The sequence below is a fragment of the Jaculus jaculus genome, chromosome 6 (genome assembly GCF_020740685.1).
Source record: "Jaculus jaculus isolate mJacJac1 chromosome 6, mJacJac1.mat.Y.cur, whole genome shotgun sequence".
Lineage (NCBI taxonomy): Eukaryota > Metazoa > Chordata > Mammalia > Rodentia > Dipodidae > Jaculus > Jaculus jaculus.
The window spans coordinates 90,430,236-90,456,166 of record NC_059107.1 but is presented as its reverse complement, the minus strand read 5'-3'; the positions used below and the strand labels follow the sequence as shown (position 1 = coordinate 90,456,166).

At 42.3% G+C, this 25,931-nt stretch overlaps 1 protein-coding gene and 1 pseudogene across 1 annotated transcript; one reads left to right on the top strand and one right to left on the bottom strand.

Annotated features, from left to right (window-relative positions):
* Positions 1–10,089: 10,089 nt before the first annotated feature.
* Positions 10,090–10,641, bottom strand: LOC101610483 (annotated as a pseudogene).
* LOC101596469 (olfactory receptor 10AD1) lies at positions 10,640–13,734 on the top strand. Its single transcript, XM_045152219.1, has 3 exons — positions 10,640–10,650; positions 12,577–12,705; positions 12,771–13,734. Exons 1-3 carry the CDS (start codon positions 10,640–10,642, stop codon positions 13,732–13,734), a joined length of 1,104 nt encoding a protein of 367 aa, XP_045008154.1.
* The last annotated feature ends 12,197 nt before the right edge of the window (positions 13,735–25,931 follow it).

Below are 25,931 nucleotides of genomic sequence, written 5' to 3'. Positions count from 1 at the left end.
GAGGAAAAGAGAACACTGTTGTCAGTTACCAAACAAAGGGGGATTTCCACATGCAGAGGCCTTGAGTTACATTGGGTTATTCCTCAGCCTCTGGAAGCACTGGACAGCAAGAGAGCCTTCCTGAACGAGGATGGACATAAGGAGCGCTAGAGAAGGCCACTTTCTCTAAGAGGAAGGCCCAGTGAATTCGATGGAACACAAGCGATGGGTTTCGCTTTCTCAAAACACCTCTCAGGAAGCCACACCCTCTCCTTTGTGGTGTGAAGAAGACTGGCCCAGATCAGGAGTGTTTGGACAATTAATTCCCTTTAGGTGGAAGGAAACAGAATCAATATGAGAGAAGCCAGTGCCTCTGCCTCTCCACCCTCAACAAAGTACATTTTTTTCTTTACCCCCTTAAACACCAGAGGGCAGCAGTCAACTTGGTCCGGCTCCCACTCTCACAGGGCTGATCCTCCAGTACAACTGCGGATCCTTTGAGAGGTTCTTGGCATGGTTGGGCAGCTTCTACTCTGCTTGCAGATGGTTCTGAAATGAGTCAGAACAGTAGGTTCATTAAATCAACTGTGATGACACCCAGAACCCACAGAAAATGTGTTCTCTGTTCTTTTCCTGCCACACTCTGTGTAGCTACACTGTCCAAACTAACTTCTCAGTGCAGTGGTTCTTCAATGAGATCCAATTACTTCATTAAGATGCAATAATGACATGGAGCCTCAAATGACATGAAATGTACATGAACTACTCTGAAAATTGTTAAGTTAAACTGATATCACAGATCCTCCAGGCTTTAAATGAAATGTCAATGGAATAACGGATGCCATTTTATCTCTATGTAGTTTGCAAAAAATAGTATTATGATGTTCTTCTGCTTTAACAAAAAACATTCTAGCCAGGCATGGTGGTGCATACCTTTAATCCCAGCACTGTGGAGGCAGAGGTAGGAGGATCACCATGAGTTTGAGGCCAACCTGATTCTACATAGTGAATCCCAGGTCATCCTGACCTAGAGTGAGAACCTACCTAAAAAAAAAAAAAAAAAAAAAAAAATTACATATATATATATACATATATATGTATATATATGTTATAAATATGTGTGTATGTATGTTCTGGAGAGATGTCTCGGAGTTAAAGGTACTTGCTTATAAAATCCAAATCCTGGGTTCAATTCCCCGGTACCCATGTAAAGCCATATGCACAGTGGTACATGCATCTGGAGTTTGTTTGCAGTGGCAGGAAGCCCTAGTATATCCATATGCACTCTCTGTATGCCTCTTTCAGTCTCTCCCTTTCTCTCTTTCAATATATAAATAAATAAAACTATTATTTAAAATTTCACAAGTATATGTACATAAAGACATATGCATATAAATATCTTCCAGAAAAGTAGAACAATTTAAATAGCACCATGTCCATTAATTAAAACCAGCAATGAGCCAGTAGTGGTGGCACATGCACCATCAGCACTAAAGAGGCAGAGGTAGGAGGATCACTGTGAGTTCAAGGCCAGCCTGAGACTACATAGTTAATTCCAAATCAGCCTGGGTCTGGAGAGATGACTCAGTGGTTAAGGCAGTTGCTTGCATAGCCTAAGGACCCATATAAAGCCAGATGCACAAAGTGGCACATGTGTCTGTGTATCTTGAGTTCATTTCCAAGGGCTAGAGGCCCTGGCATGCCCATTCTCTCCTTCTCCCCTCCCCTCTCTCATAAGTAAATAAATGAGTAAATAAGATTTTTTTTACAGCACCAATAAAAATTACATTTTCTAAGTTAACATTAATTTCAGAAGGTGTAGCTACAACTTCTTTAGTTCATCATTAGATTTTTTTGTGTCAGAAGTTAATATTTTCAAGGGCAAATTTTTTATACAGTAGACTACTATATATTTATCTAAAGCTAAAGGAGAATTAATATTTCATTTTCTTATTAATATTTCTTAAATTAACAGGACGGCTTGTAATTTTTAAGTCAAGCATAGTGACAAAAATTTTGAAGACCTTAGAAGGTCAAAATATACACTATGAGAAACAATTGACAAACAGTAGTCTGAGGTAGAGTCCTCATGTCTATACTATGAACTACTGTACTCATGCAAATTAGTAATGCTGTTTAACTTGCCATTCATCTGTAATAGTATAGATGTCAAAGAACTGAAAAGGTCATGAGACACCATTTCTTTCAGCATGGCCTGCCAGGTCCGACCATCCTCCCTGGATCAGATCTTTCCCAAACACCATGCATTCTCTGTTACTTGCCACAGTGACTCAGTGACCTCATTGCCAGCAAAGCAACAGGATGAGGTAAGACATTACTTCCTTCATATTGTCTCATTTAAATCAGACATATGACTGGTTAACTGCTAATGGTAGCTAACAGGGCATTAGACCCCTGGGCATCAGAGAATGTTCTTTCTGCTCAGTGACCTGTAGGTAATAACCATTCATTCTCTGCTAGTCCTTGTAAGTCTTCAGGTTCAACATCAGTTTCTTCTCGGATAAATCCAAGCGTTCACTGACTTGCCATGCCTGACGCTGACTTTATTCTCAACATAACCACTGAGTGCAGGAGCCCAGGCATATCTTAAACTATGCTCTCTGTCCTTCCCTTCTCTCTCTGGACTAACCAAAGGAATCCTAGATACATGAACATTACAACGTAAGTGACAGGAAGAAATCACTGTCCACACATGGCCTTGACCTACTGGGAAATCTCACCTAAACAGGAAATCTAGTGCTGCAAGGAATGGCAATGCAGATAGGAGAGATGAGAACTTGAAAGATAACAGAGGGAGCTCAATCAGACTTAGATAAATGGCATCATCATAGATGGGAAAGGGAGAGAGAAAAGAAAAGGCTAAGAATTAGAAGAAGGTAAAAGGAAGGAAAAGGACTCAAAGAGATGACAAAATGAGAGTGGACAAAAACAAAATAGGAAAAAATTTAAGGGAGTGGTGGAGACAACAAGAAGTTAAGCATGAACATACTGGCCAGTGAGAAAATGAAAGTAACTGGGATCTGACACATACTAGCTCCAAAGTAAGAGGAAAAGAACAGCTGGGCGTGATGGAGCACGTCTTTAATCCCAGCACTCAGGAGAATAAGTAGGAGGATTGCCGTGAGTTTGAGGCAACCCTGATACTACATAGTGAATTCCAGGTCAGCCTGAGCTAGAGTGAGACCTACCTTGAAAAATTAAAAAATAAAATAAGACTTCCGGTTAAGATGGCGGCGTAGGTACCACGCCAAAGCAGCCTAGGGGGGAAAAAGACCAAAAAAACTCAGCAAAATACACACTTTTACTAAAAAGTGAGGTGTATAGGAAATTGAGGCGGCAGCGGAGAAGTGGAAGAGTTATAGAGCATCCAGAGCCTGCACAGGCGGGAACAGCGGCGCCGGGACGGCTCGGCCACCCGCCGCAGCCGCGGAGCGGCAGAAAACCGCCGGACTCTCGGCTCGAGCCGCAGGACAAGCCAGGTGCGGGATTTTCCACCACACCGCGCTCTCTGCAACTCGGGAAACGTGAGGGAAGAACGGCAGCGAGCAACGGAGGGAGGAGCAGACCGCGAGGTAAAAGCACACGTGGAGAAGCCATACAACCAGAGCAGCCGCAGCTCCCTCCCCTCCCCCGCCGCCTGAACCCAGCTCCAGCGAACACAGCAGTGGCCCGGAACCGGCCACGCCAACTTGGGCTGCCGGCGGGACCCAAGCAGGAGCAGAATTCGGCAGCAACTTCAGCGGCTCCAGCACCGGTACCAGTGGCCCCAGCAGCAGCGGACCCAGGAGCGGCAGCGGTGGCAGATCCCGCAGCAGCGGCTTCGGGGTGAGCAGCAGCGGTGGACACGGCAACGGCAGCTTCAGCAGCAGTGGGGGCTCCGGGGATGGCAGCTACAACAGCAGCAGAGGCGGCAGCAGCGGCTCAGTTTGCCCCGTAGGAAAAGCAAGTGCCCAGCTCCAGAAATCAGAACAGCAGCCCGACGACCCAGGCAGCAACTTGACTGAGACCACAATCACCCAAGGTAACTGGGATTGCACCAGGGAAGGGTCTCACTTGGTCACAAGCTGACTTGGATACCTCAACAGACCAGAAATCTAAACCTCTTTGTTGATAGAGGATCTGGTCATTATAATAACTACTCTTGCATACATACTCGGGGCTGTTTTTGATGGAATGTGTACAGTGTTTAGTTAAATTTTAGAATCTACCAGTATTTTATTCCACTCAGCCTGCTTGAATACTCCTATAGCAGGGAAACTCAACCCCTAAGAACATCTTTGTAGATACTCTGAGAGTCTTAAGAGCCACACCTAATACCTTAAGGTCCTACCCTGAAAATATATTACATCAAATCAATTGATACAGCTAAGAATACACAGCTAGCTAGAAAATCCAAGCATTAACTTAATCCAAGATGCAAAAATATATACATTATAACACAAGAAACACTAAAAAGCAAGACGATATAAATCCACCTAAAAGTATTAATGCATCAGAAATGTCCTCCAGTGAGAAAGAGTTAGAGGAAATGCCTGAGAAAGAGTTCAAAAGAATAATTATAAATATGTTCAAAGAGGTCAAAGAACACATGAAAACAATCAAAGAAGAAATCAAAGAGGAACTCAAAGAGGAAATCAAAGGAATCAAAGAAGAGGCAGGACACCAATTTAATGAAATAAAGAAGGCAATACAAGACATAAATAGAGAAATAGAAATAATAAAGAAAAACCAGTCAGAATTACTAGCAATGAAGAACACAGTTAATGAAATAAAAAACTCTGTAGAAAATCTCACCAGTAGGATGGATGAGGGAGAGGACAGAATATCTAAGCTAGAAGATCAGGTGGCAGACCTAATGCAGTCCAACAAAGAGAAAGACAAACTTATAGAAAAGTATGAGTGGGAATTTCAAGATATTCGGGACACTATGAAAAGATCCAATATAAGAATTCAGGGCATAGTAGAAGGAGAAGAACTCCACTCCAGAGGCATAGTAGGCATCTTCAACAAAATCATAGAGGAAAATTTTCCCCAAATTGGGAAAGAGGTGCCAATACAGATACAGGAAGCCTTTAGAACCCCAGCCAGACAAAACCCAGAAAGAAACTCTCCTCGCCACATTATACTCAAACTTCCAAACACACAAACCAAAGAAAAAATATTGAAAGCAGTTAGAGAGAAAAATCAAGTTACCTACAAAAGCAAGCCCATCAGGATTACAGCAGATTATTCAACACAAACTTTTAAAGCCAGAAGGGCTTGGAGTGATATATTCCAAGTTCTGAAAGATAACAACTGTCAACCAAGGTTACTTTATCCTGCAAAGTTATCCATCCAAATAGATGGAGAAATAAAGACATTCCATGACAAAAGCAGGTTAAAGGAGTATCTGAAGACAAAACCAGCTCTACAGAAAATACTTGATAGAATCCTCCATGCTGAACAAAAGGAAAAGCACACATATAAGGAACCTAGAAAAAACCAGCCATACTCAAATACCAGTTAACAGAAGAGAGCACAGGTAGAACAAGTAACACACACACACACACACAAATGGCAAACATAAATACACACCTTTCAATAATATCTCTTAATATCAACGGTCTCAATGCCCCAACGAAAAGACATAGATTTGCAGACTGGGTTAAAAAGCAGGATATTACAATTTGTTGTCTCCAAGAAACTCACCTTTCTACAAAGGATAGACATTATCTTAGGGTGAAAGGTTGGAAGACGGTGTTTCAAGCAAATGGGCCTAGAAAACAAGCAGGGGTTGCTATCCTAATATCAGACAGGGTGGACTTTAGTCCGAAGTTAGTCAAAAAAGATAAGGAAGGTCACTTTATATTGATTAAGGGCACACTACAACAGGAGGACATTACAATCCTAAACATATATGCACCTAACATGGGGGCTCCCAAATTCGTCAAACAAACACTATTAGAACTAAGGTCACAGATAACACCAAACACAGTGGTGGTGGGTGACTTTAACACCCCACTCTCATCAATTCACAGGTCATCCAGGGAAAGAATAAACAGAGAGGCATCTGGACTAAATGAGGTCATAGAAGGAATGGACCTAACAGATATATACAGGACATTTCATCCAAAGGCTGCAGAATATACATTCTTTTCAGCAGCACATGGAACATTCTCTAAAATAGACCCTATATTAGGACACAAAGCAAATCTTAACAAATTCAGGAAAATTGAAATAATTCCTTGCATTCTATCTGACCACAATGGAATTAAACTACAAATCAGTAGCAAGAAAGGCTATAGAGCATACACAAAATCATGGAAACTAAACAATACACTACTAAATGATGAGTGGGTCAATGAAGAAATCAGAAAGGAAATCAAAAAATTTATAGAGTCAAATGATAATGAGAACACAACATACCAAAATCTCTGGGACACAATGAAGGCAGTTCTAAGAGGTAAATTTATAGCCTTAAGTGCCTATATTAAGAAATTAGAAAGGTCGCAAGTAAACGACCTAATGCTTCGCCTTAAAGCCTTGGAAAAAGAAGAACAAGGCAAACCAAAAAGTAGTAGACGGGAAGAAATAATAAAGATTAGGGCAGAAATTAATGAAATAGAAACAAAAAGAACAACCCAAAGAATTAATGAAACAAAGAGTTGGTTCTTTGAAAGGATAAACAAGATTGATAAACCCTTAGCAAATCTGACCAAAAGAAAGAGAGAAGAGACACAAATTAATAAAATCAGAGATGAACAAGGTAACATCACAACAGATTCCAGAGAAATTCAAAAAATTATAGGGACATACTATAAAAGCATATGCTCCACAAAGTATGAAAATCTGAAAGAAATGGATGATTTCCTTGATCTATATGACCTACCTAAATTAAATCAAAATGAGATTAATCACTTAAATAGACCTATAACAAACATGGAGATCCGAGCAGTTATCAATAATCTCCCAACTAAAAAAAGCCCAGGCCCGGATGGATTCACTGCTGAATTTTACCAGACTTTTAAGGAAGAGCTAACACCATTGCTTCTTAAGCTTTTCCAGGAAATTGAAAAAGAAGGAATCCTACCAAACTCCTTCTATGAGGCCAGCATCACCCTGATACCAAAACCAGGCAAAGATAGAACAAAAAAAGAAAATTACAGACCAATCTCCCTCATGAACATAGATGCAAAAATTCTCAACAAAATATTGGCAAACAGAATACAGGAGTATATCAAAAAGATCATTCACCCTGACCAAGTAGGCTTTATCCCAGAGATGCAGGGATGGTTCAACATACGCAAATCTATAAATGTAATACATTACATAAATGGGTTGAAGGACAAAAATCACATGATCATCTCATTAGATGCAGAGAAAGCATTTGACAAAATCCAACATCCCTTCATGATAAAAGTCCTACAGAGACTGGGAATAGAAGGAACATATCTCAATATAATAAAGGCTATTTATGACAAGCCTACAGCCAACATATTACTAAATGGGGAAAAACTGGAAGCTTTTCCACTAAAATCAGGAACAAGACAAGGGTGTCCACTGTCTCCACTTCTATTTAATATAGTTTTGGAAGTCTTAGCCATAGCAATAAGGCAAGAGACACACATAAAAGGGATACAAATTGGAAAGGAAGAAATCAAGTTATCATTATTTGCAGATGACATGATTCTATACATAAAGGACCCTAAAGACTCTACTAGCAAGCTGTTAGAGCTGATCAAAACCTACAGCAATGTAGCAGGATACAAAATAAATACACAGAAATCAGTAGCCTTCATATATGCTAACAACAAACACACAGAGGATGAAATCAGAGAATCACTCCCATTCACAATTGCATCAAAAAAAATAAAATACCTTGGAATAAACCTAACTAAGGAAGTAAAGAATCTATACAATGAGAACTTTAAAACGCTCAAGCGAGAAATTGCAGAAGACACTAGAAAGTGGAGAAACATCCCTTGTTCCTGGCTTGGAAGAATCAATATCGTGAAAATGGCAATCTTACCTAAAGCAATCTACACATTTAATGCAATCCCTATCAAAATTCCAAAGGCTTTCTTCATGGAAATAGAAAAAACAATCCAAAAATTCATTTGGAATCATAAAAAACCTCGAATATCTAAAATAATACTGAGCAACAAAAAAGAGGCTGGTGGTATCACCATACCTGATTTTAACCTATACTACAGAGCCATAGTAACAAAAACAGCATGGTACTGGCACAAAAACAGACATGTAGATCAGTGGAACAGAATAGAGGACCCAGATGTAAGCCCAAGTAGCTATAGCCACCTGATATTCGATAAAAATGCCAAAAATACTCATTGGAGAAGAGACAGCCTCTTCAGCAAATGGTGTTTTGAAAACTGGATAAATATGTGCAGAAGGATGAAAATAGATTCTTCTCTCTCGCCATGCACAAGAATTAAGTCCAAATGGACTAAAGACCTTAACATCAGACCGGAAACTTTGAAACTGCTAGAGGAAAAAGTAGGGGAAACCCTCCAACATATTGGTCTTGGCAAAGACTTTCTGAATACAACCCCAATTGCTCAGGCAATAAAACCACAGATTAACCACTGGGACCTAATGAAACTACAAAGATTTTGCACCGCAAAGGACACAGTGAAAAAAGCAAAGAGGCAACCTACAGAATGGGAAAAAATCTTCGCCAGCTATATATCTGATAGAGGATTAATATCTAGGATATACAAAGAACTCAAAAAGTTAACTAATAAGGAATCAAACAAGCCAATCAAAAAATGGGCTAAGGAGCTAAATAGAGAGTTCTCAAAGGAAGAAATACGAATGGCATATAAGCACCTAAAAAAATGTTCTACGTCACTAGTCATCAGGGAAATGCAGATTAAAACTACATTGAGATTCCATCTCACTCCTGTCAGATTGGCCACCATCATGAAAACAAATGATCATAAATGTTGGCGGGGATGTGGAAAAAAAGGAACCCTTCTGCACTGCTGGTGGGAATGCAATCTGGTCCAGCCATTGTGGAAAACAGTGTGGAGGTTCCTAAAGCAGCTAGAGATTAATCTACCATATGACCCAGCTATAGCACTCCTAGGCATATATCCAAAGGACTCACCTCATTTCCTTAGAAGTACATGCTCAACCATGTTTATTGCTGCTCAATTTATAATAGCTGGGAAATGGAACCAGCCTAGATGTCCCTCAACAGATGAGTGGATAATGAAGATGTGGTACATTTATACAATGGAGTTCTACTCAGCGGTAAAGAAAAATGAAGTTATGAAATTTGCAGAAAAATGGATGGACCTGGAAAGTATTATACTAAGTCAGGTAACCCAGGCCCAGAAAGCCAAGCGCCACATGTTCTCCCTCATATGGGGATCCTAGCTACAGATGACTGGGCTTCTGTGTGAGAATGAAAATACTTAGTAGCAGAGGCCAGTAAGTTGAAAAGGAGACATAAAGGGTGGAGAAAGGAAGGGAGGAGGATACTTAATAGGTTGATATTGTATATATGTAATTACAATGATTGTAATGGGGAGGTAATATGATTGAGAATGGAATTTCAAACGGGAAAGTGTGGGGGTGGGGAGGGAGGGAATTACCATGGGATATATTTTATAATCATGGAAAATGTTAATAAAAATTTTTAAAAAAAAATAAAATAAATTAAAATAAAATAAAATAAAATAATGTTTGTAAGATGAAAAAAACAACAAAGATTTAATATGACCAAAGTAACTTCCTAAAAGTTAAAGAGAGAAGAATACAAGAATATAATATAGGGCTGGAGAGATGGCTGTCTTCCTTGATATTCAGACATCCTACTTTCCAATAACTTATCATGGATCTGTTGCCCATGAGTAAACCTGTTCATATTTAGGGATTAGTTTCCACAAGTACAAAGTTGAATTTCCTTTTATTTGTCCTAAAATGCTTACTTTCAAACTTGAAGGGACTTCAATTATTCCATGTAGTTTTCGATAATTCTTTTATCTTTTCAGACCAGTCAAAATATTCGTACAGTATTCATACTGCAGCACCTTCCACCCACCCTTTGGTCGCTTGAACTGCCCTTCTTTGGTTCTTTTACCGCTTTCAGGTCTTTCTTGAAGTGTAGTAAGCAGAATTGTACTGGGTAATCCAGCTGCAGTCTGGTCTATCATTGTCTGAATGGCTTCTGCTATGCCGTGGTCTTCCAGTCGGTCTACTGTTTCTAGGGCTATAAGATCTCCTATAGTTGTAATCAAAAGAACGACTCCTTGATCTCCTCCTTTCATAACTTCAGCTTCTAGGACATCTGTATCTGTCATAATCATCATAGGGAGAAGAACTGTACACATTCCTTCCTTCCTTGGCTTTCATTTGATTTGGTGTCTACCGATCTCCTTGTGCAAACTGTATTTCAATTTGACGCCCGCAAATCCATTTTCTGTTCAAATTATGTAAAACATCTTCAGCATCACAAACATCCTCAAATTGAACATAAGCAAATCCTCTTGGACGTCGAGTGTAGAAATCAAGCGGAACATACACATCAACTGTAGGACCATAACGACCAGATTCCCGCTGTGAAACTTCAGACCTGGTGTCGTGGGCCACGTTCCTGGCGAACAGAGACGTGTCGGGAGGACGCAGGTAGCGGGACATGACGGGGGCGTGAGTCTCAGCCCAGAGCACTAACGGGATGAGCAAACCGTCGGCTCCAAATAAAATGTTTTTAAGGGCTGGAGAGATTGCTTAGTGGTTAAGACACATGCCTGCAAAGCCGAAAGACCTAGGTTTGATTCCGTAGGACCCACATAAGCCAGATGCACAAGGTAGCACGTAAGTCTGGAGTTTGTTTGCAAAGGCTGAAGGCCATGGCACACCTATCCTCCCTTTCTCTCTCTTTCTCTCTCTCCCTCTCTCTCTCTCATAAGCTTTCAAAAACAACTTTAAAATTATTTTCTAAAAAGATGGGAAGATGGCTCCGTGGTAAAAGTACTTACTGTGTAAGTGGAACAATCTGAGATTGTACCCCAGAGCCACATAAAGCCAGGTGCAGCAGCCTGGGCATCTGTAATCCCAGCATACCTACGATGGGAGGTGGGGACAGGAGAATCCAGGGGCTGGCAAGCTAGCGTATGCAATGGCTAACAAGAGACTGATGCGCAGGAAGCATAAGGTGAGGACCAACACCTCAACTTGTCCTCTGACCTCCACAAGCACAAGCACAATGTAGTGTGGGCATGCCCCCACTTACACACAGGACACCACATATACACAAAGACATTTTATTTTTATTTATTTAGTTATTTAAGAGAGAAAGAGGCAGAGAGAGAGAATGAGTATGCAGGGGCCTCCGGCCACTGCAAATGAACTCCAGACACATGCACCTCCTTGTGCATCTGGCTTACATGGGTCCTAGGCAGTCAAACCTGGGTCTTTGGCTTTGAAGGCAAGCACCTTAACCACTAAACCATCTCTCCAGCCCCACACAGACTTTTTAAAGTATTTTATTTATTTACTTGCAAGCAAGGAGAGGAACAGAGACATACAGAGAGTGGCAGCCAGAGAGAATGGGCATGCCACGGCCTCCAGCCACTGCAAACAAACTCCAAATGCATGAGCCACCCTGTGAATCAGACTATGTGGGTACTGGGGAATCAAAGCTAGGTTGTTAGGCTTTGCAGGCAATTGCCTTAACCTCTGAGCCTCAAAGACTTTTTTAAAAGAAATGTGAATGCCTGTTCTCTGAAGATGTACAATGGACATTATTTACTAGTAGAGGTAAAGAAGTTATCAAAGTTCTCTGAAGGGCCATTTCAGGCCCTGATCAGATTCCTCTTTACCACAGAAATGTATCCTTTGCAGTCAATGGGGTGAAAATTCCAGCCCCTAAGGGAAAGCTGTCATCCAACAAGAAAACAGACAAGAGGGTTCAGCCAGCCTTTCTTTGGCCACACATCTTGATAGTTGATGTAGCAGCAGCAATGCCAGGAGAGCGAGTGTGGGGACGGGTGGATTACTGGGGAGAGCTAGACCTAACTATCTCCAGAAGTATATCCATCACTTTCATGTCCGAGAAACCCTAAGAGCTGCAATGCTTTTAATGTTCCCAAATTCATCACCTTAAATTAGGTATTCATAGACTTAACACTGTTTTCTTGTGGAAAAGTACACCTTTGGGGTAGGCATATTGGGGCATGGTTGAAATGCCAGCACTTGGGAGGTGGAGGTGAAAGGAGCATGAGTTCAATCTCAGCCACAGCTACACAGTGTGCCAGCTTGGGCTTCTTGAGATCCTGACCCAGAAAAAGACAAGAAGAAGGATAAAAAGGAAATTATACCTTCGAATATCTCTCAGATGGTGCCTACAAATATTCTTTAAACTAATACCCATCACCACTTCCATCACACATTTAATCCCAATTTCTTAAATCTTTCCTCAATTGACTGGAGTCCCAGGCATAGCTGTTTTCTTTTTTTAACTTCTGAATGCATCTGGCTCCTAAGTAATCCTTTGAGACTGAGGGCCTAACCACACAGAGAAAAATGGAACCATCACTTCCCCAACTTGTAAAATTATGATTCTGTGTACAGAGACTGTGGTTATCCTGGCATCGTCACCAAGCCACTAACCCCCAACTTACTAGAGCTCAGTAAGTTCCAAAACATTTACCATCACTTTGGTAAATGCTCTTGTATTCATCTGGGGGTTACTGGGCCCAGGTAAGTACCTTACGTTACCACACTACTATCTCCCTTGTGCTTTTCCTGTCCCCCTTACCCAACAGACCCCAGACAGTGGACCTAAGGAATGACAGCACAGTGACAGAGTTCATCCTGGTGGGCTTTGAGCGGAGCTCCCCTTCCACTAGGGCACTTCTCTTCTCACTCTTCCTAGCTCTCTACAGCCTCACCATGGCCATGAACGGCCTCATCATCTTCATCACCTGGACTGACCCCAGGCTCAACAGCCCCATGTACTTCTTCCTCGGCCACCTGTCTTTCCTGGATATCTGCTTCATCACCACCACCATCCCCCAGATGCTGATCCACCTGGTCATCAAGAACCACACTGTCTCCTTTGTCTCTTGCATGGCCCAGATGTACTTGGTCTTCCTCGTGGGCGTGGCAGAGTGCATCCTCTTGGCTTTTATGGCCTATGACCGGTATGTTGCAATCTGCCACCCACTGAACTATGCCCACGTCATGAGCCAACAGGTGTGTATCAGACTGGTATGTACTTCCTGGATCTTTGGGCTGATCAACGGTATCTTTCTTGAGTACATATCATTTCGGAATCCCTTCTGCAAAGACAACCACATAGAAAACTTCTTCTGTGAGGCCCCCATTGTGATGGCCCTCTCCTGTGGGGACCTCCAGTTTAGTATGGAGTTGATCTTTGCCGATGCCATTGTGGTGCTGCTCAGCCCCATGGTGCTCATCGCCTCCTCCTATGCCCGCGTCCTGGCCTCCATACTCAGCAGAGCCTCCTCCTCAGGGCGGGGGAAGACCTTCTCCACTTGTGCCTCCCACCTGACCGTGGTCATACTTCTGTACACCTCGGCTATGTTCTCTTACATGAACCCCCGCAGCACACACGGGCCTGACAAAGACAAGCTATTCTCTCTGCTCTACACCATCATCATCCCGATGTGCAACCCCATTATCTACAGTTTCCGAAACAAGGAAATGAAGGGGGCCATGGGGAGAGCCCTTGGGAGAAATGGCCTGGCTCAGGAAGATTCTCTCTAGCAATAAGGTTCCTGGAGAAGCTTCCTTCCCTTGGGCTGGGAAAGGTCATCTTCCTTTTCCAAGCCTTGCTATGTTATGCTGACAGGCTCTAGGATGCAGCATTTATGGCTTCCTTGGCACCAGACTCCAAACTGGGAGATCCTTCTAATGTCTCAGGCTTATCTCTAACTGTATTTCCAGCACTTTTTTTTTTTTTTTTTACTTTCCTCAATGAAATCTTGGGATTTCCTGATTTTTCCCCCATGTCCTTCAGCAGGATTCAATGAATAAATGCATTTAATTCTATTTTATTATAAAATATTTTTATGTTGTAGTTGCCATCCCCTTGCTGGGTAAGTAAAACACCAACCAAAAGCAGCTGAAGGACTTGAAGAGATGGCTCAATGGTTAAAACCACTTGGTTACAAAAGGAGCTGATGGGAGGAAAGGGTTTATTTCAGCTTATAGTCTCCAGGGGAAGCTTCATCGTGGCAGGGAAAGCCTGGCATGAGCAGGAAGCTGTCACATATATAGGTGGAAATAGTCTCAGTACTGGGCTTGGAGCTGGGCTAATAAACCTCATGCACACTTCCTCCAGCAAGTCTCTACTCCAAAATTGCCACCAACTGGGGACTGAATAGGAGGCTTAATCACAAATACACGAGAGTATGTGGGACATTTCACATTCAAACTACCAGTATATGTGCCATTTCCCAAGCTGACTTTTGCACATTTATTATATATATGGAGTAAACTCTTTCCATTTGTCAGTTTTGCCTGATTTTTTTTTGGGGGGGTGTTCAAGGTAGGGTTTCAATCTAGTCCAGGCTGACCTAGAAAAATTCACTATGTATCTCAGGGTGGCCTGGAACTCACTGCAGTCCTCCTATCTCTGCCTCCCAAGTGCTGGTATTAAAGGTGTGCAATACCACACCCGACTTTTAGCCTAATTTTTTTTTTCATGCATTCTACTCTCATCTCTAGATCTGTGCTCATCTACTTCACCCTTAATTGAGAAAAACAAATAGATATGAAGATAAAGGACCTAGGAAACAGTGGTGACATCAAGAATATCAGAGAATTAAAAATCATACCCTGGCATAGTGGTACACACCTCTGATCCTAGCACTCAGGAGGCAGAGGTAGGAGGATCACTGTAAGTTCGAGGTCAGCCTGGGACTACATAGTGAACTCCAGGTCAACCGGAACCACAGTGAGAACTTACCTCAAAACCCACCCCAAAAAATATCAGCCATTTGAATGTCATCTTAGTTCTTCAGTCATTGAGGAAGAATGTGTGGTGACCCAACAATGGCAACATTGTGCTTGGCTTATGTTGTATGCTGTTGAGAAGGGGCAGGAAGGAAAAATCAGTGCATCAAATCCCTTCTCCTTAATCCTTTAATTTTCTTTAGTAAGATGAGCACCAAGCTATTTCCCTTCCCATGCAAATAAGTTCCACTACCAAGTTTTTCAATCCATTTCCCGCCCTATTTAAAACACCCAAATTAAATTAATTCCCCCACCCTGCTTACTGCTTTCTGTTTTCTCTTCTATCTTTGATTTCGTTCTTATTCAAGTCTCTCCACCTGCCTTCTCATTTTAAACAGGTCCATTTTATTCCGGTACTTTATGGAACAATGTCCAACACTATGCCCTCCACTGTAGAAGATTCTATTTACATCCATTTCCTTCCTGGCTTCCTCGAGCATCCCCTCCGTAACTATGTATTGCTTTCTCTGTGTTTTCCTCATCCTCCTTTTATAATAAACAGGGAAGCAATAAGGATAGGCCTACTTATTTTCCCTGTGCTACTTTCATAGTGTGAACACATTCCATTTGGAGTACCCTCAACTAGATGCAAGGCTCTATCCCCATCCTGTCCATTGCTATCCTTTGCAACAGGGATGTGAAATCTAGCTCCACACCATGAAACTCTAATCCTTTGAGTGTGAATTGGTATCTAGACATTGGGTAGTGCATGAAACTTAGCAAAAAGGAAGAAATGAGACATTACTATTACTGAAACAATAAATGCAGATCTTAAAAGTTTCTGTTGGCAAAGAAAAACTACCAAAGTCAGACAAGCATGGGAAACTTTAGGGCTGTTACAGCAGGAGATTGAAGAAGAGCTATGCAAGCAGGTAACACAGGACCCCTGTGTCGGCTAATTGGTCCTACCTAATGGAAAAGTGAACTTTCTCATGTCTTCAAGATTAATATTGGTTTAGCAACTTAGAACAAGGCCCCTAAACCTTCACAGAGATTGAAAGTCAGGGGCACCAGTTTTCTTAAAGATTGCATTTCAAAGGGATAACTCCAGGTCATGAGAAAGACCATTTCTGAGTCATTAAGTTGGCAACAAATTTCCAAGATTTATATTTATCAAAGGATCAGAGAAAGAATTAGCAATTGTTAAAGTAAGTGCCCCAAGAAAGTTTAGTCAAGAACCTACAATCAAGAAGAAATCTTTCTAAAGCGGTCAAGCTGAGGAGAATGTTATGACCTTCCTGACTGACACGGGTAAAAAGAGGAGGATTATCTTCCCTTTTATGAAAAAGTTCTGTCTCCACAAAAAGCCTATGAACATGAAAAGAAAAACAGTTTAGGAAAGGAAGTAGAAAGTGTGTTTTTTAAAAAGCCAGGCATTTGAGCCCACCCTGCAACTCTGCAACTACATAATGAATCCAAGTCACCTTGAGCTGCAATGAGAGCCTATCTCAAAAAAAAAAAAAAAAAAAGAGGGAAAAAAGTGTGCTTTTAAAGTTCTGAGAAATAATTTAGCTTTACCGTTACGTAGCACTGGTAGGTGAGATTATAAATAAGGCAGTCCAGCCCAAAAAAAAAAAAAAAAAAAAAAGCTTGTGGACCAGACATAAAATGGCCTGGATATCCATGACCTCATAGTGCCTGACATTACCTACACAAGACCATCATAAGAGGAGGAAAAGATCATGACATCAAAATAAAAGAGAGACTGATTGAGATGGGGAGGGGGTCTGATGGAGAGTGGAGTTTCAAAGGGGTAAGTGGGGGAAGGGAGGGTATCACCATGGGGTATTTTTTTATAATCATGGAAGTTGTAAATTAAAAAAAAAAAATTTAAGCCTGTGGAAAGATAACAGTTCGCCACTACAAAGTACTTAGGATCTAAGACCTTTCTAAAGCTGGATGTGGTGGTACACACCTTTGATCCCAGCACTCAGGAGGCAGAGATATGTGGATTGCTGTGAGCTTGACGCCACCCTAAGACTACACGGTGAATTCCAGGTCAGCCTGGGCTATAAACAGAGAACCTATTACGGAAAAAAAAAGACCGGGCCGGGTGTGGTGGTGCACGCCTTTAATCAGCCAGCGGCTACAATGAGATTCTACTGTGAAAAAAAGAAAAAAAATAAATAAGACCTTTCTATGTGATCCTTACAAATCCTTATGTAATACTATATTACCCATACTCTGATAAGCAAGACCTGAGGCTTCTAAAGGATCTTTGTTCCAAATCACAGTCTTTAAATGTCATTAGCTGCGACTCTAATGGGGCTACCTTGGCTCCAGAGCCTGCCCTCCTAAGCAAGTGCAGAAAAATGGAGGGGCCCTTCTACCAAGAGGACGTTTGGTGACCCATGAAGAATACACAATTGCTGTAAGGTGCAAAGTGAAGGTGTTGCGTGCCTGATTCCTTGTACAAACTGTTCAGCCAACACGATGGCAGAAGGTGACCAGGGGCCGGGAATGCTGGAAAAAAACAGACTCCGAGTGACCTAGATTTACCCTACCCGGTCAAGGGCTCCCAGGCCCAGGCGGTTGCAAGAGGGGCTTGCAGGTGAAGCTGGGCCCGGCCAAGTCTCCCCTGCAGCATCCTCAGACCTGGTCCCCAAGCGCACGAAGAGCGTACCCCGGAATGCGCAAAAAGTCAGTGAATGCAATTAACTATGAGCTACCCATAAAGCCCCCCGTCCTTTCCCATTCCCTTTCATTCTCGGATGCAAAGCCCGAGGGCGCGCGACCAAGCTCCCTGGAGTTAGCACGGCCACGCCCTTGAGCCTGAAAGGAGTCAAGGTTGCCCAGAAATTCGTGCCCCACCCCGGGTGCCTCACGTGGGGAGAGCCTTCGGGGCCTTGACCTGATTAGAACTGGGCGCGGAGGTGGGCGTGGCCCTCCTGAGCCCGCGGCCAATCAGACTCTTGGAGCGCCGCCAGGGCAACCAATGAGCGCCGTCTCCTTGGCCGCTCGGAGCCAGATGGGATTTGGCAATCTCTGGCAAACTAGGTCTCTTTGGGGACTGTATTGCCGCTGCAGCCGTGGGCGGCTGTGGAGGTGCAGACCTTGGAGACTGGGGTACCCACCTAGTCCAGTGCCCCGGCCCTTGGGCGGAGGATGGGGGTGTGGGTGGAGCAAAGCACGAGGCAGGCTTGAGCCGAGATGTCTGCCAATCACATCGCGCCCCTTTATCTGCCAATGGTCCACGACTCTGAAGCCTAACTCCTTCCAAGCCATAGCCCTATTTTTAGCGAATTGTGTAATATTAGGTTTCCCGTCTCGCCTGTGTACACTGCAGTATCTTCAGCTGCCTTACCTCTTCTTTTCAGTTACCCACTCAAGGAAACCTCCCTTAATCCCTGACTGGAGTCACTGGACAAAATTTCCACAGTAAGACCATTCTTTTTTTTTTTTTTTCCTATCACTACACTCACTCATTTTACAATTTATTTCTTAGTCTTCCCAACTAGTGTGTGATTCAATTTTCAATCCTTGGCATAAGTACCTGACCAGTGGAGGTGCCGAAATTTATCGTTTCAACGACATCAAGCAGAATCCTGATGTAGTAACTAAATAAAAGCAAGACTTTTCTGACAGGAGTGAATGTCCACAATCCAGACCCTCCACACACACACCAGGAAGCCCGAGTCACCTTAGCGACCTCCTCTAAAATATTCAGTTTTTAGTTTTTGTGGGGTTTTGTTGTTGTTGTTGTTAGAGAGAGAGAGAATGGGCACGCCAGGACCTCCAGCCACTGCAAAGTCCAGATGCATGCGCCACCTTGTGCAACCAGCTTATGTGCGAACTTCCCAGCCCAATATTCAGGTTAGTATACATGTGGAAATATTGTTTACCCAGGACATGAGAAAGAAATATATTTAGAGTCTCAAGCAGCACTCTTAAAATCTCATCTTTTGGGGCTGGAGGGGTGGTTTAATAGTTAAGACGCTTGCCTGCAAAACCAAAGGACCCAGGTTTGATTCCTCAGGACCCACATAACCCAGATGCACAAGGTGGCGCATGTATCTGGAGTTTTCAGTGGCTGAATACCCTAGCGTGCCCATTCTCTCTCGTTCACTCTTGCTGTCAAATAAATCAATAAAAATAAGATATTTTTTTAAGTCTCATCTTTTGGGCATCCAATATAATGATGTCTTCTGTCTGCCTGTAATTCCTCACTCTTGGCACTCGGCCCAGGGTATGGAAGGCTGACCAGCATGGGCTAGAGTGAGACCCTACCTCAAATAAACAAATAAATAATAAATTTAATTATCTTATTTTGGAACAGAACCCAGGCCTGCAGGCTTTACAAGCAAATGCATTTAATAACACTGAACCATCTCTCCAGCCCCTGGGCTTGTATTTTTTAAATATTTTATTTATTTACTTATTTGAGACGGGGGCAGATAGAGAGCAAGAGTAGGTGTGCCAGGGCCTCCAGCTGCTACAAATAAACTCCAGATGCATGCGCCACTTTGTACATCTGGCTTATGTGGCTACTGGGGAATCAAACCTGCATTCCGGGGGTTTGAACCTGAGACTTCAGACTTCATAGGCAAGCACCTTAACTACTAAGTCATCTCTCCAGCCCTGGACATGTATTTTTAAATGTACTCTAAAGCTATTGAGCTACACTATATATCTCATTCTGTCTTGCCTTTTTCACTAAGTGTGGATTTGGGGCTACATCCACGTTGCCAGATGCTAACATTTAATCTGTTACATCACAGTGATGAACTCCCATGTTGCCTCCAAATCCACCCAATACTTTCTAACCTGTATTGAACATCTTGTATTAGTCCATTCTGTACTTGTAAAGAATTTGTTTTATATTACTCAGGAGAGGAATTGCTAGGCTACTGGTTGCGAATCTACTTAATGTGTCTAAGAAATGCCAGATTGTTTTCCAAAAGTGATGGAACCAGTCTTGTAACATCTCAAGATTCCATATTTCCACATGCCTGACAACACTTGCAACTTTGTAGACTTCTAATTTTGCTGCTTTGGTAAGTATAAAGTGATATCTCATTTTGGTTTAATTTATATTTTATTGCTTATATTTCAATCAGAATTCTATGTATTTATTCACTTTTTCCTTTTCAGTAAATTGCCTGTCCATATCCTTTGTTTCTATTTTTCTATTGTGCTGCCTTGTTGTTTCTATTTACCCACAGGAATTACTTGCATATTCTAGAATGATATTACACTCTTGTCAGTTTTAGACAAAGCACATATCTTCTTCATCTTGTCATCAGCCTGTTAACTTTGTCTTTGTCTGTGATGCCCTTCATGGCACAGAAATTCTGATGTTTTGTGCTTGAACTCCTTTGTGTTTACCAATGCTTTTGAAAGCACTGAGGTATAGATACTGCTCTTATGTCAATTCTCAGCCTGACACCTCTAGACTGGGTTCTTTGGTGAGATCACTCTAGTCCATCTACTGCCCTTTGCTGGACTCCAGAGAAATTGTATTGACTCCTCATCTTTGAATCTTTCCCCCATAGTTTCAAGCTACAAATGTCCTCCCTTTAGCTATTTGAAGTCAGGTTTCACATACCCCTAAATACATATTTTACCTTATCTTCTTGGCTCTTGGGGGCTCATTGGTGTGTTTAAAGATTTTCCTCAAACTCATTTCATTAATCAGTTCTGTCTTTGGAACACACAATTAGATTTAAAGTAGCAATCTCTGCAATGTCAGTACTTTATTCTGAAGGATAATATTTTCATTAAATCAACTCCCCTCTTCCTTCTGCACTTGACTTGGTGCCAGTTCACTTGTTCTTGAAATCTGTAATTTTGTCTGTTTTGTTAGCCTCTGGCCACTTTTTTTTTTTTTTTCAAGGTAGGATCTCATTCTCTAGCCCAGGCTGGCCTGGAATCACTGTGTATTCCCAGGCTGGCCTCAAACTCACAGCAATCCTTCTACTTCTGCCTCTCGAGTGCTGGGATCAAAGGCATGCTCCACCATGCCAGGCTCTTGTCTTCCATCATACTGGACATTCTCTGGAGGATAAAATTTTATGGGTTTTCTGAGCAACATTTTTTTTCTTTTTTTGAGGCAAGCCCAACAGACTGCCCCCACCACCACCACCTTTTATGAGATGGAATGACAGAGAGAGAGTGAAAGAATTGGTGTGCCAGGGTCCTCCATCCACTGTAATCAAACTCCAGACACATTTGTGGTCGTGTGCAACCTTGCACGCTTGAGTCACCTTGTGCATCTGCCTTACGTGGAACCTGGAGAGTCAAATGTGGGTTCTCAGGCATCACAGGCAAGTGCCTCAACTGCTAAGGCCATCTCTCTAGCCCCTAAGCAATTAAAAAAAATATTTTTTATTTAGTTGCATGTAGAGTATGGTGGGGGAAATGGGCACCCCAAGACCTCTTGCCACTATTAACTAACTCCAGACACATAGACACATATGCCACTTCTTGTATCTGACTTCAAGTAGGTACTGGGGAATTGAACCCAGGCCAGCGGGCTTTGCAAACAAGTGTCTTTCACCCTTGAGCCATCTCTCCAGCCCCAAGCAACATTTTTACTCACCCTTATTGTACCTTGTCCTACCCAAATACACACCAGATTTCCCCACATGCCATGCAGTTTTTAATATTTTATTTATTTCCGAGAGAGAATGGGTGTGCCAGGGCTTAGCCACTGCCAACAAACTCCAGATTCATGCACCACCATCTAGCTTACGTGGGTTCTCAGAAGTCAAACCTGGGTCCTTAGGCTTCACAGGCAAATGCCTTAACCGCTAAGCCATCTCTCCAGCCCACCAAGTTATATTTAAACTGAAATGTTCCCTATTCGGTTGGCAATGTTCAGGGGAAAAAATGAGTTTTCCCTTCAATCTTCTGAGAAACACTTTGTCCCTACTTAAGAACATACCTTTCTTATCAATAAGCTGTGAGATTTTGAAAGGCATGGGAGGATGACTTCCTAGAGCCTGCTCCAGTGCGCTCACCACCTTCCTTGAGACACAGGAAGAAGCTGGTAAACCACTGCCCATAGATCACTCAGGCATGGTCCTCCTCCTAGGATGTCTTTGTGCTCCTAAGAATTGTTCATTTCCTGTAAAATGAATTGTCACCCTTCCTTCTTCTCAAACTTGAAGCCACAATAGGTTTCCTTTATCACACCATGACCATCTACATCAGATTTACGTGTAGTGCCATTTGAGGAGGAAAGCTATCTTATTTTTTAGTGGCTTATAATTCAGATAACAGTGTTCTGTTCCTAACACTGTCATTAACTATACAACCCGAGCATGTCATCCATCTAGTTTCTTGGTTATGTGCAAATGGCATAATTACCTGTTCGTGGGTAATCCTCTCTTAGAAATAGACTTTATTTATTTTATTTTTTATTTTATTTCATTTTGAGATCTCACTCTAGCCCAGGCTGACCTGGAATTCATTCTGTAGTCTCAGGCTGGCCTTGAGCTCAAACAATCCTCCTGCCTTTGCCTCCAGAGTGCTGGGATTAAAGGCATGCACCTCCATGCCCGGCAGAAATAGACTTTTTAAGTAAATTGCTTATTGTAGAAATTAGAAGTTGCCCTCATCCAGGGAAGCTAAATGTAAGAGAAACATTTTTTTCTCAAAATATGAGAAGGAATTTGTTTGATGTTCTTGCTTGAACAGCCACGAGGAAGATGAAAAAATGAGGATAGGGTGAGGAAGGCTGTGCAAGGCATAGACTCCAGGGGGACTTCCTGTGACCGCTCTCCTCTTCCCCTCTACTGCCCCCATTTTTCTAGTCACCTACAATTTAAAAAAATCTTTTGAACCTTGAGCAGGATTGTAGTTCTTGTTGAAACCAGTGAGTGGGCTATTTTATGTCTTGAAGTTAATAAAGATACAAACTGAAGCTACCCACGTGCGCTCAGGGGTGTGGGTGGCAGAGGAAAGCAAGAGGAAAACTAAAGCCCAGGCTTCTGCAAAAACTGGAACTTTGTAGGCTTGGTAATTAGAATTTGGGTCAAATGTAATTAGATCCCTCATAGGCATGGGAAGTCCTTGAAGACATCTAGAATGCATATAAAATGCTAAATAAACATCACTTGGGTTTCTTTCAGCAGGAACATTTTTGAAGGGTCTAAGAGATAGTAATGTGTTTTGTAAAACTCCTTGCTCTAAGATTTTCAATTGTTCATTTACACACTTAATATCAAAATAGACATTTTTCTGCCTATTTTCAAGAAGGTTTCTTATAATAGTGTCAATTCAGGGCTGGGCTTAGCTGTCAAGGCACTTGCCTACAAAGCCTAAGAACCCATGTTCAATCCTTCAGTACCCATATAAGCCACATGCACAAGGATGTGTCTGGAGATCAGTTGCAGTGGCTAGAAGTCCTGGCACACCCCATTTTCTCTCTTTCTATCTGTCTCTTTCTTTTTTCTCTCTAATAAATAAATAAAAGACAAAACCTTTTTTGGTTTTTCTAGGTAGGGTCTCACTCTAGCCCAGACTGACCTGGAATCTACTATGTAGTCTCAGGGTGGCCTCGAACTCACAGCAATCCTTCTATCTCTGCCTCCTGAGTGCTGGGATTAAAGGCATGTGCCACCATGACCAGCTCAAAAATATTTAAAAAGTGTTAATTTGCTAAGTATGGCAGCACACCTTTAATCCCCACACTCAGGAGGCAGAGATAGGAGAACCACTGTGAGTTCGAGGCCACCCTGAGACTCCATAGTGGATTCCAGGTCAGTCTGGGCTAGAGTGAGACACTGCCTAAAAAAAAAGAAAGAAAATGTGTCGATTTAAACCAAGCATGGTAGCACACACCTTTAATCCCAGCACTTGGGAGACAGAGGTAGAAGGATCGCTGTGAGTTCGAGGCCACCCTGAGACTACATAGTGAATTCCAGGTTAGCCTGAGCTAGAACGAGACCCTACCTCAGAAAGCCAAAAAAAAAAAAGTGTTGATTTAATTGATTATTGACACTATTTCTTGCACACATTTCAACATCTTAAAGTGGAATGTGTCTTATAACTGATGGCAGCTTACAATTACTGTTGGCCAAGCAGCAATCATGACACAGTTGTCACACATACGAGTGCCTGACCATAGCTGTTGTTCTAAGGAGCACGACTGGAAAGCTGCAGCTCCCTAATGTTTCAGTTCATCAACCATTGACAGACACTGAAAAAACATTAGTCCTGCTTGTTGTCTGAACCCTCCCTGGCAAGATCAAAAAGGTGCCAGCGTATATACTGTGGCCTGGATGAAATGGCCACAGGCAATAATGATTAACTTTTTTTCATCATAAAAAGTGTTGCTTTGCCAATACTTATGAAAAATACAGTCAAAAATTGATTAGGGAGGGGGCTAGAGAGATGGTTTAGTGATTAAGGTGCTGGCCTGCAAAGCCTAAGGACCCAGGTTCAATTATCCAGGACTATGGATTCACTATGGAGTCTCAGAGTGGCCTCAAACTCACAGCAGTCCTTCTATCTCTGCCTCCCAAGAACTGGGACTCATGTAGGCCAAATGCACAAGGTGGCACATGTGTCTGGAGTTTGTTTGCTGTGGCTGGAGGCCCTGGTGTGCCCATTCTCTTTATCTGCCTCTCTCTCTCTCTCTCTCTCTCTCTCTCTCTCTCATAAATGAATAAAATGTTTTCTTTAAAAAAAAAAAAAAGACTCAGGGGGCTGGAGAGATGGCTTAGCAGTTAAGGCATTGCCTGTGAAGCCTAAGGACCCAGGTTCAATTCCCCAGGTCTCCCATAAACCAGATACACAAGGTGGCACATGCGGCTAGAGTTTGTTTACAGTGGCTAGAGGAGCCGGCATGCCCATTTGCTCTCAAATAAATAACGCATTTTTTTAAATTTATTCAAAAGCCAGGCATGGTAGTGCATGTCTTTAATCCCAGCACTTGGGAGCTGAGGTTGGAGGATTGCCATGAGTTCAAAGCCACCCTGAGACTACAGAGTGGATTCCAGGTCAGCCTGGGCTAGACCCTACCTTGATAAACAAAACAAAAACAAAACAAAAAAGAAAGGTCCCATGAAGGCCTTGAAGAATTCCAACAGAAAAACAGACAGGACAGAGGAGGAAAATAAAGATAATGACCAAATGCAAGAAAATGGGAGGCAATTCTGGGGAATGATGAGTAGTGCGTTTTAACTACAGAGTTTGCTATTCCTGTTGCCTGTACCCTTTAAGTATTTGAGGAAAATAATGGACACTGTTCCTAGAAATAACAGCAGGAATTCATAATCAAAATATATTTGCAGGGCTGGAGATATGGCTTAGTATGGCTAGTAGTTAAGGCATTTGCCTGCAAAGCCAAAGGACCTTGGTTCTATTCTGCAGGACCCACATAAGCCAGTTGCACAAAAGGGCACACATGTCTGGAGTTCGTTTGCAGTGGTTGGAGGCCCTGGAGTGCCAATTCTCTCTCCCTCCCTCTCTCTGCCTCTTTCTCTCTCTCTTTCCCTCAAATAAATAAATAAATGATCTTGTTAAAAAAAAAAAAAATATATATATATATATGTATGTATGTATATATTTTCAGGCTGGTGGCACATGCCTTAATCCCAGCACTCAGAAGGCAGATGGAGGAGTATTGCCATGAGTTCAAGGTCACCCTGAGACTACATAGTGAATTCCAGGTCAGCCTGGGCTACAGTGAGACACTACCTTGAGAAAAAAAATACATTTTTTCTGAAAATTTACCACCCATAGGTAGCATAAGAAAGAGGAAGGGGTCTACAAAGATGGCTTAGCAGTCAAGGTGCTTGCCTGCACAGAGAGAAAATGGGTGCAACAGGGCTTCCAGCCACTGCAACCAACTCCAGATGTATGTGCCACCTTGTGCATCGGGCTTACATGGTTACTGGGGAATTGAGCCTAGGTCCTTTGGCTTTACAGGCAAGTGCCTTAACCACTAAGCCATCTCTCCAGCCCTAAATCAAATACTTGAAAAAAAAAAAAAAAAGAAG

Coding starts and splice junctions, on each gene's coding strand:
- LOC101596469 (XM_045152219.1), top strand. Junction 12,706..12,770: donor CTGGGGGTTACTGGGCCCAG/GTAAGTACCTTA, acceptor CTTACCCAACAG/ACCCCAGACAGTGGACCTAA.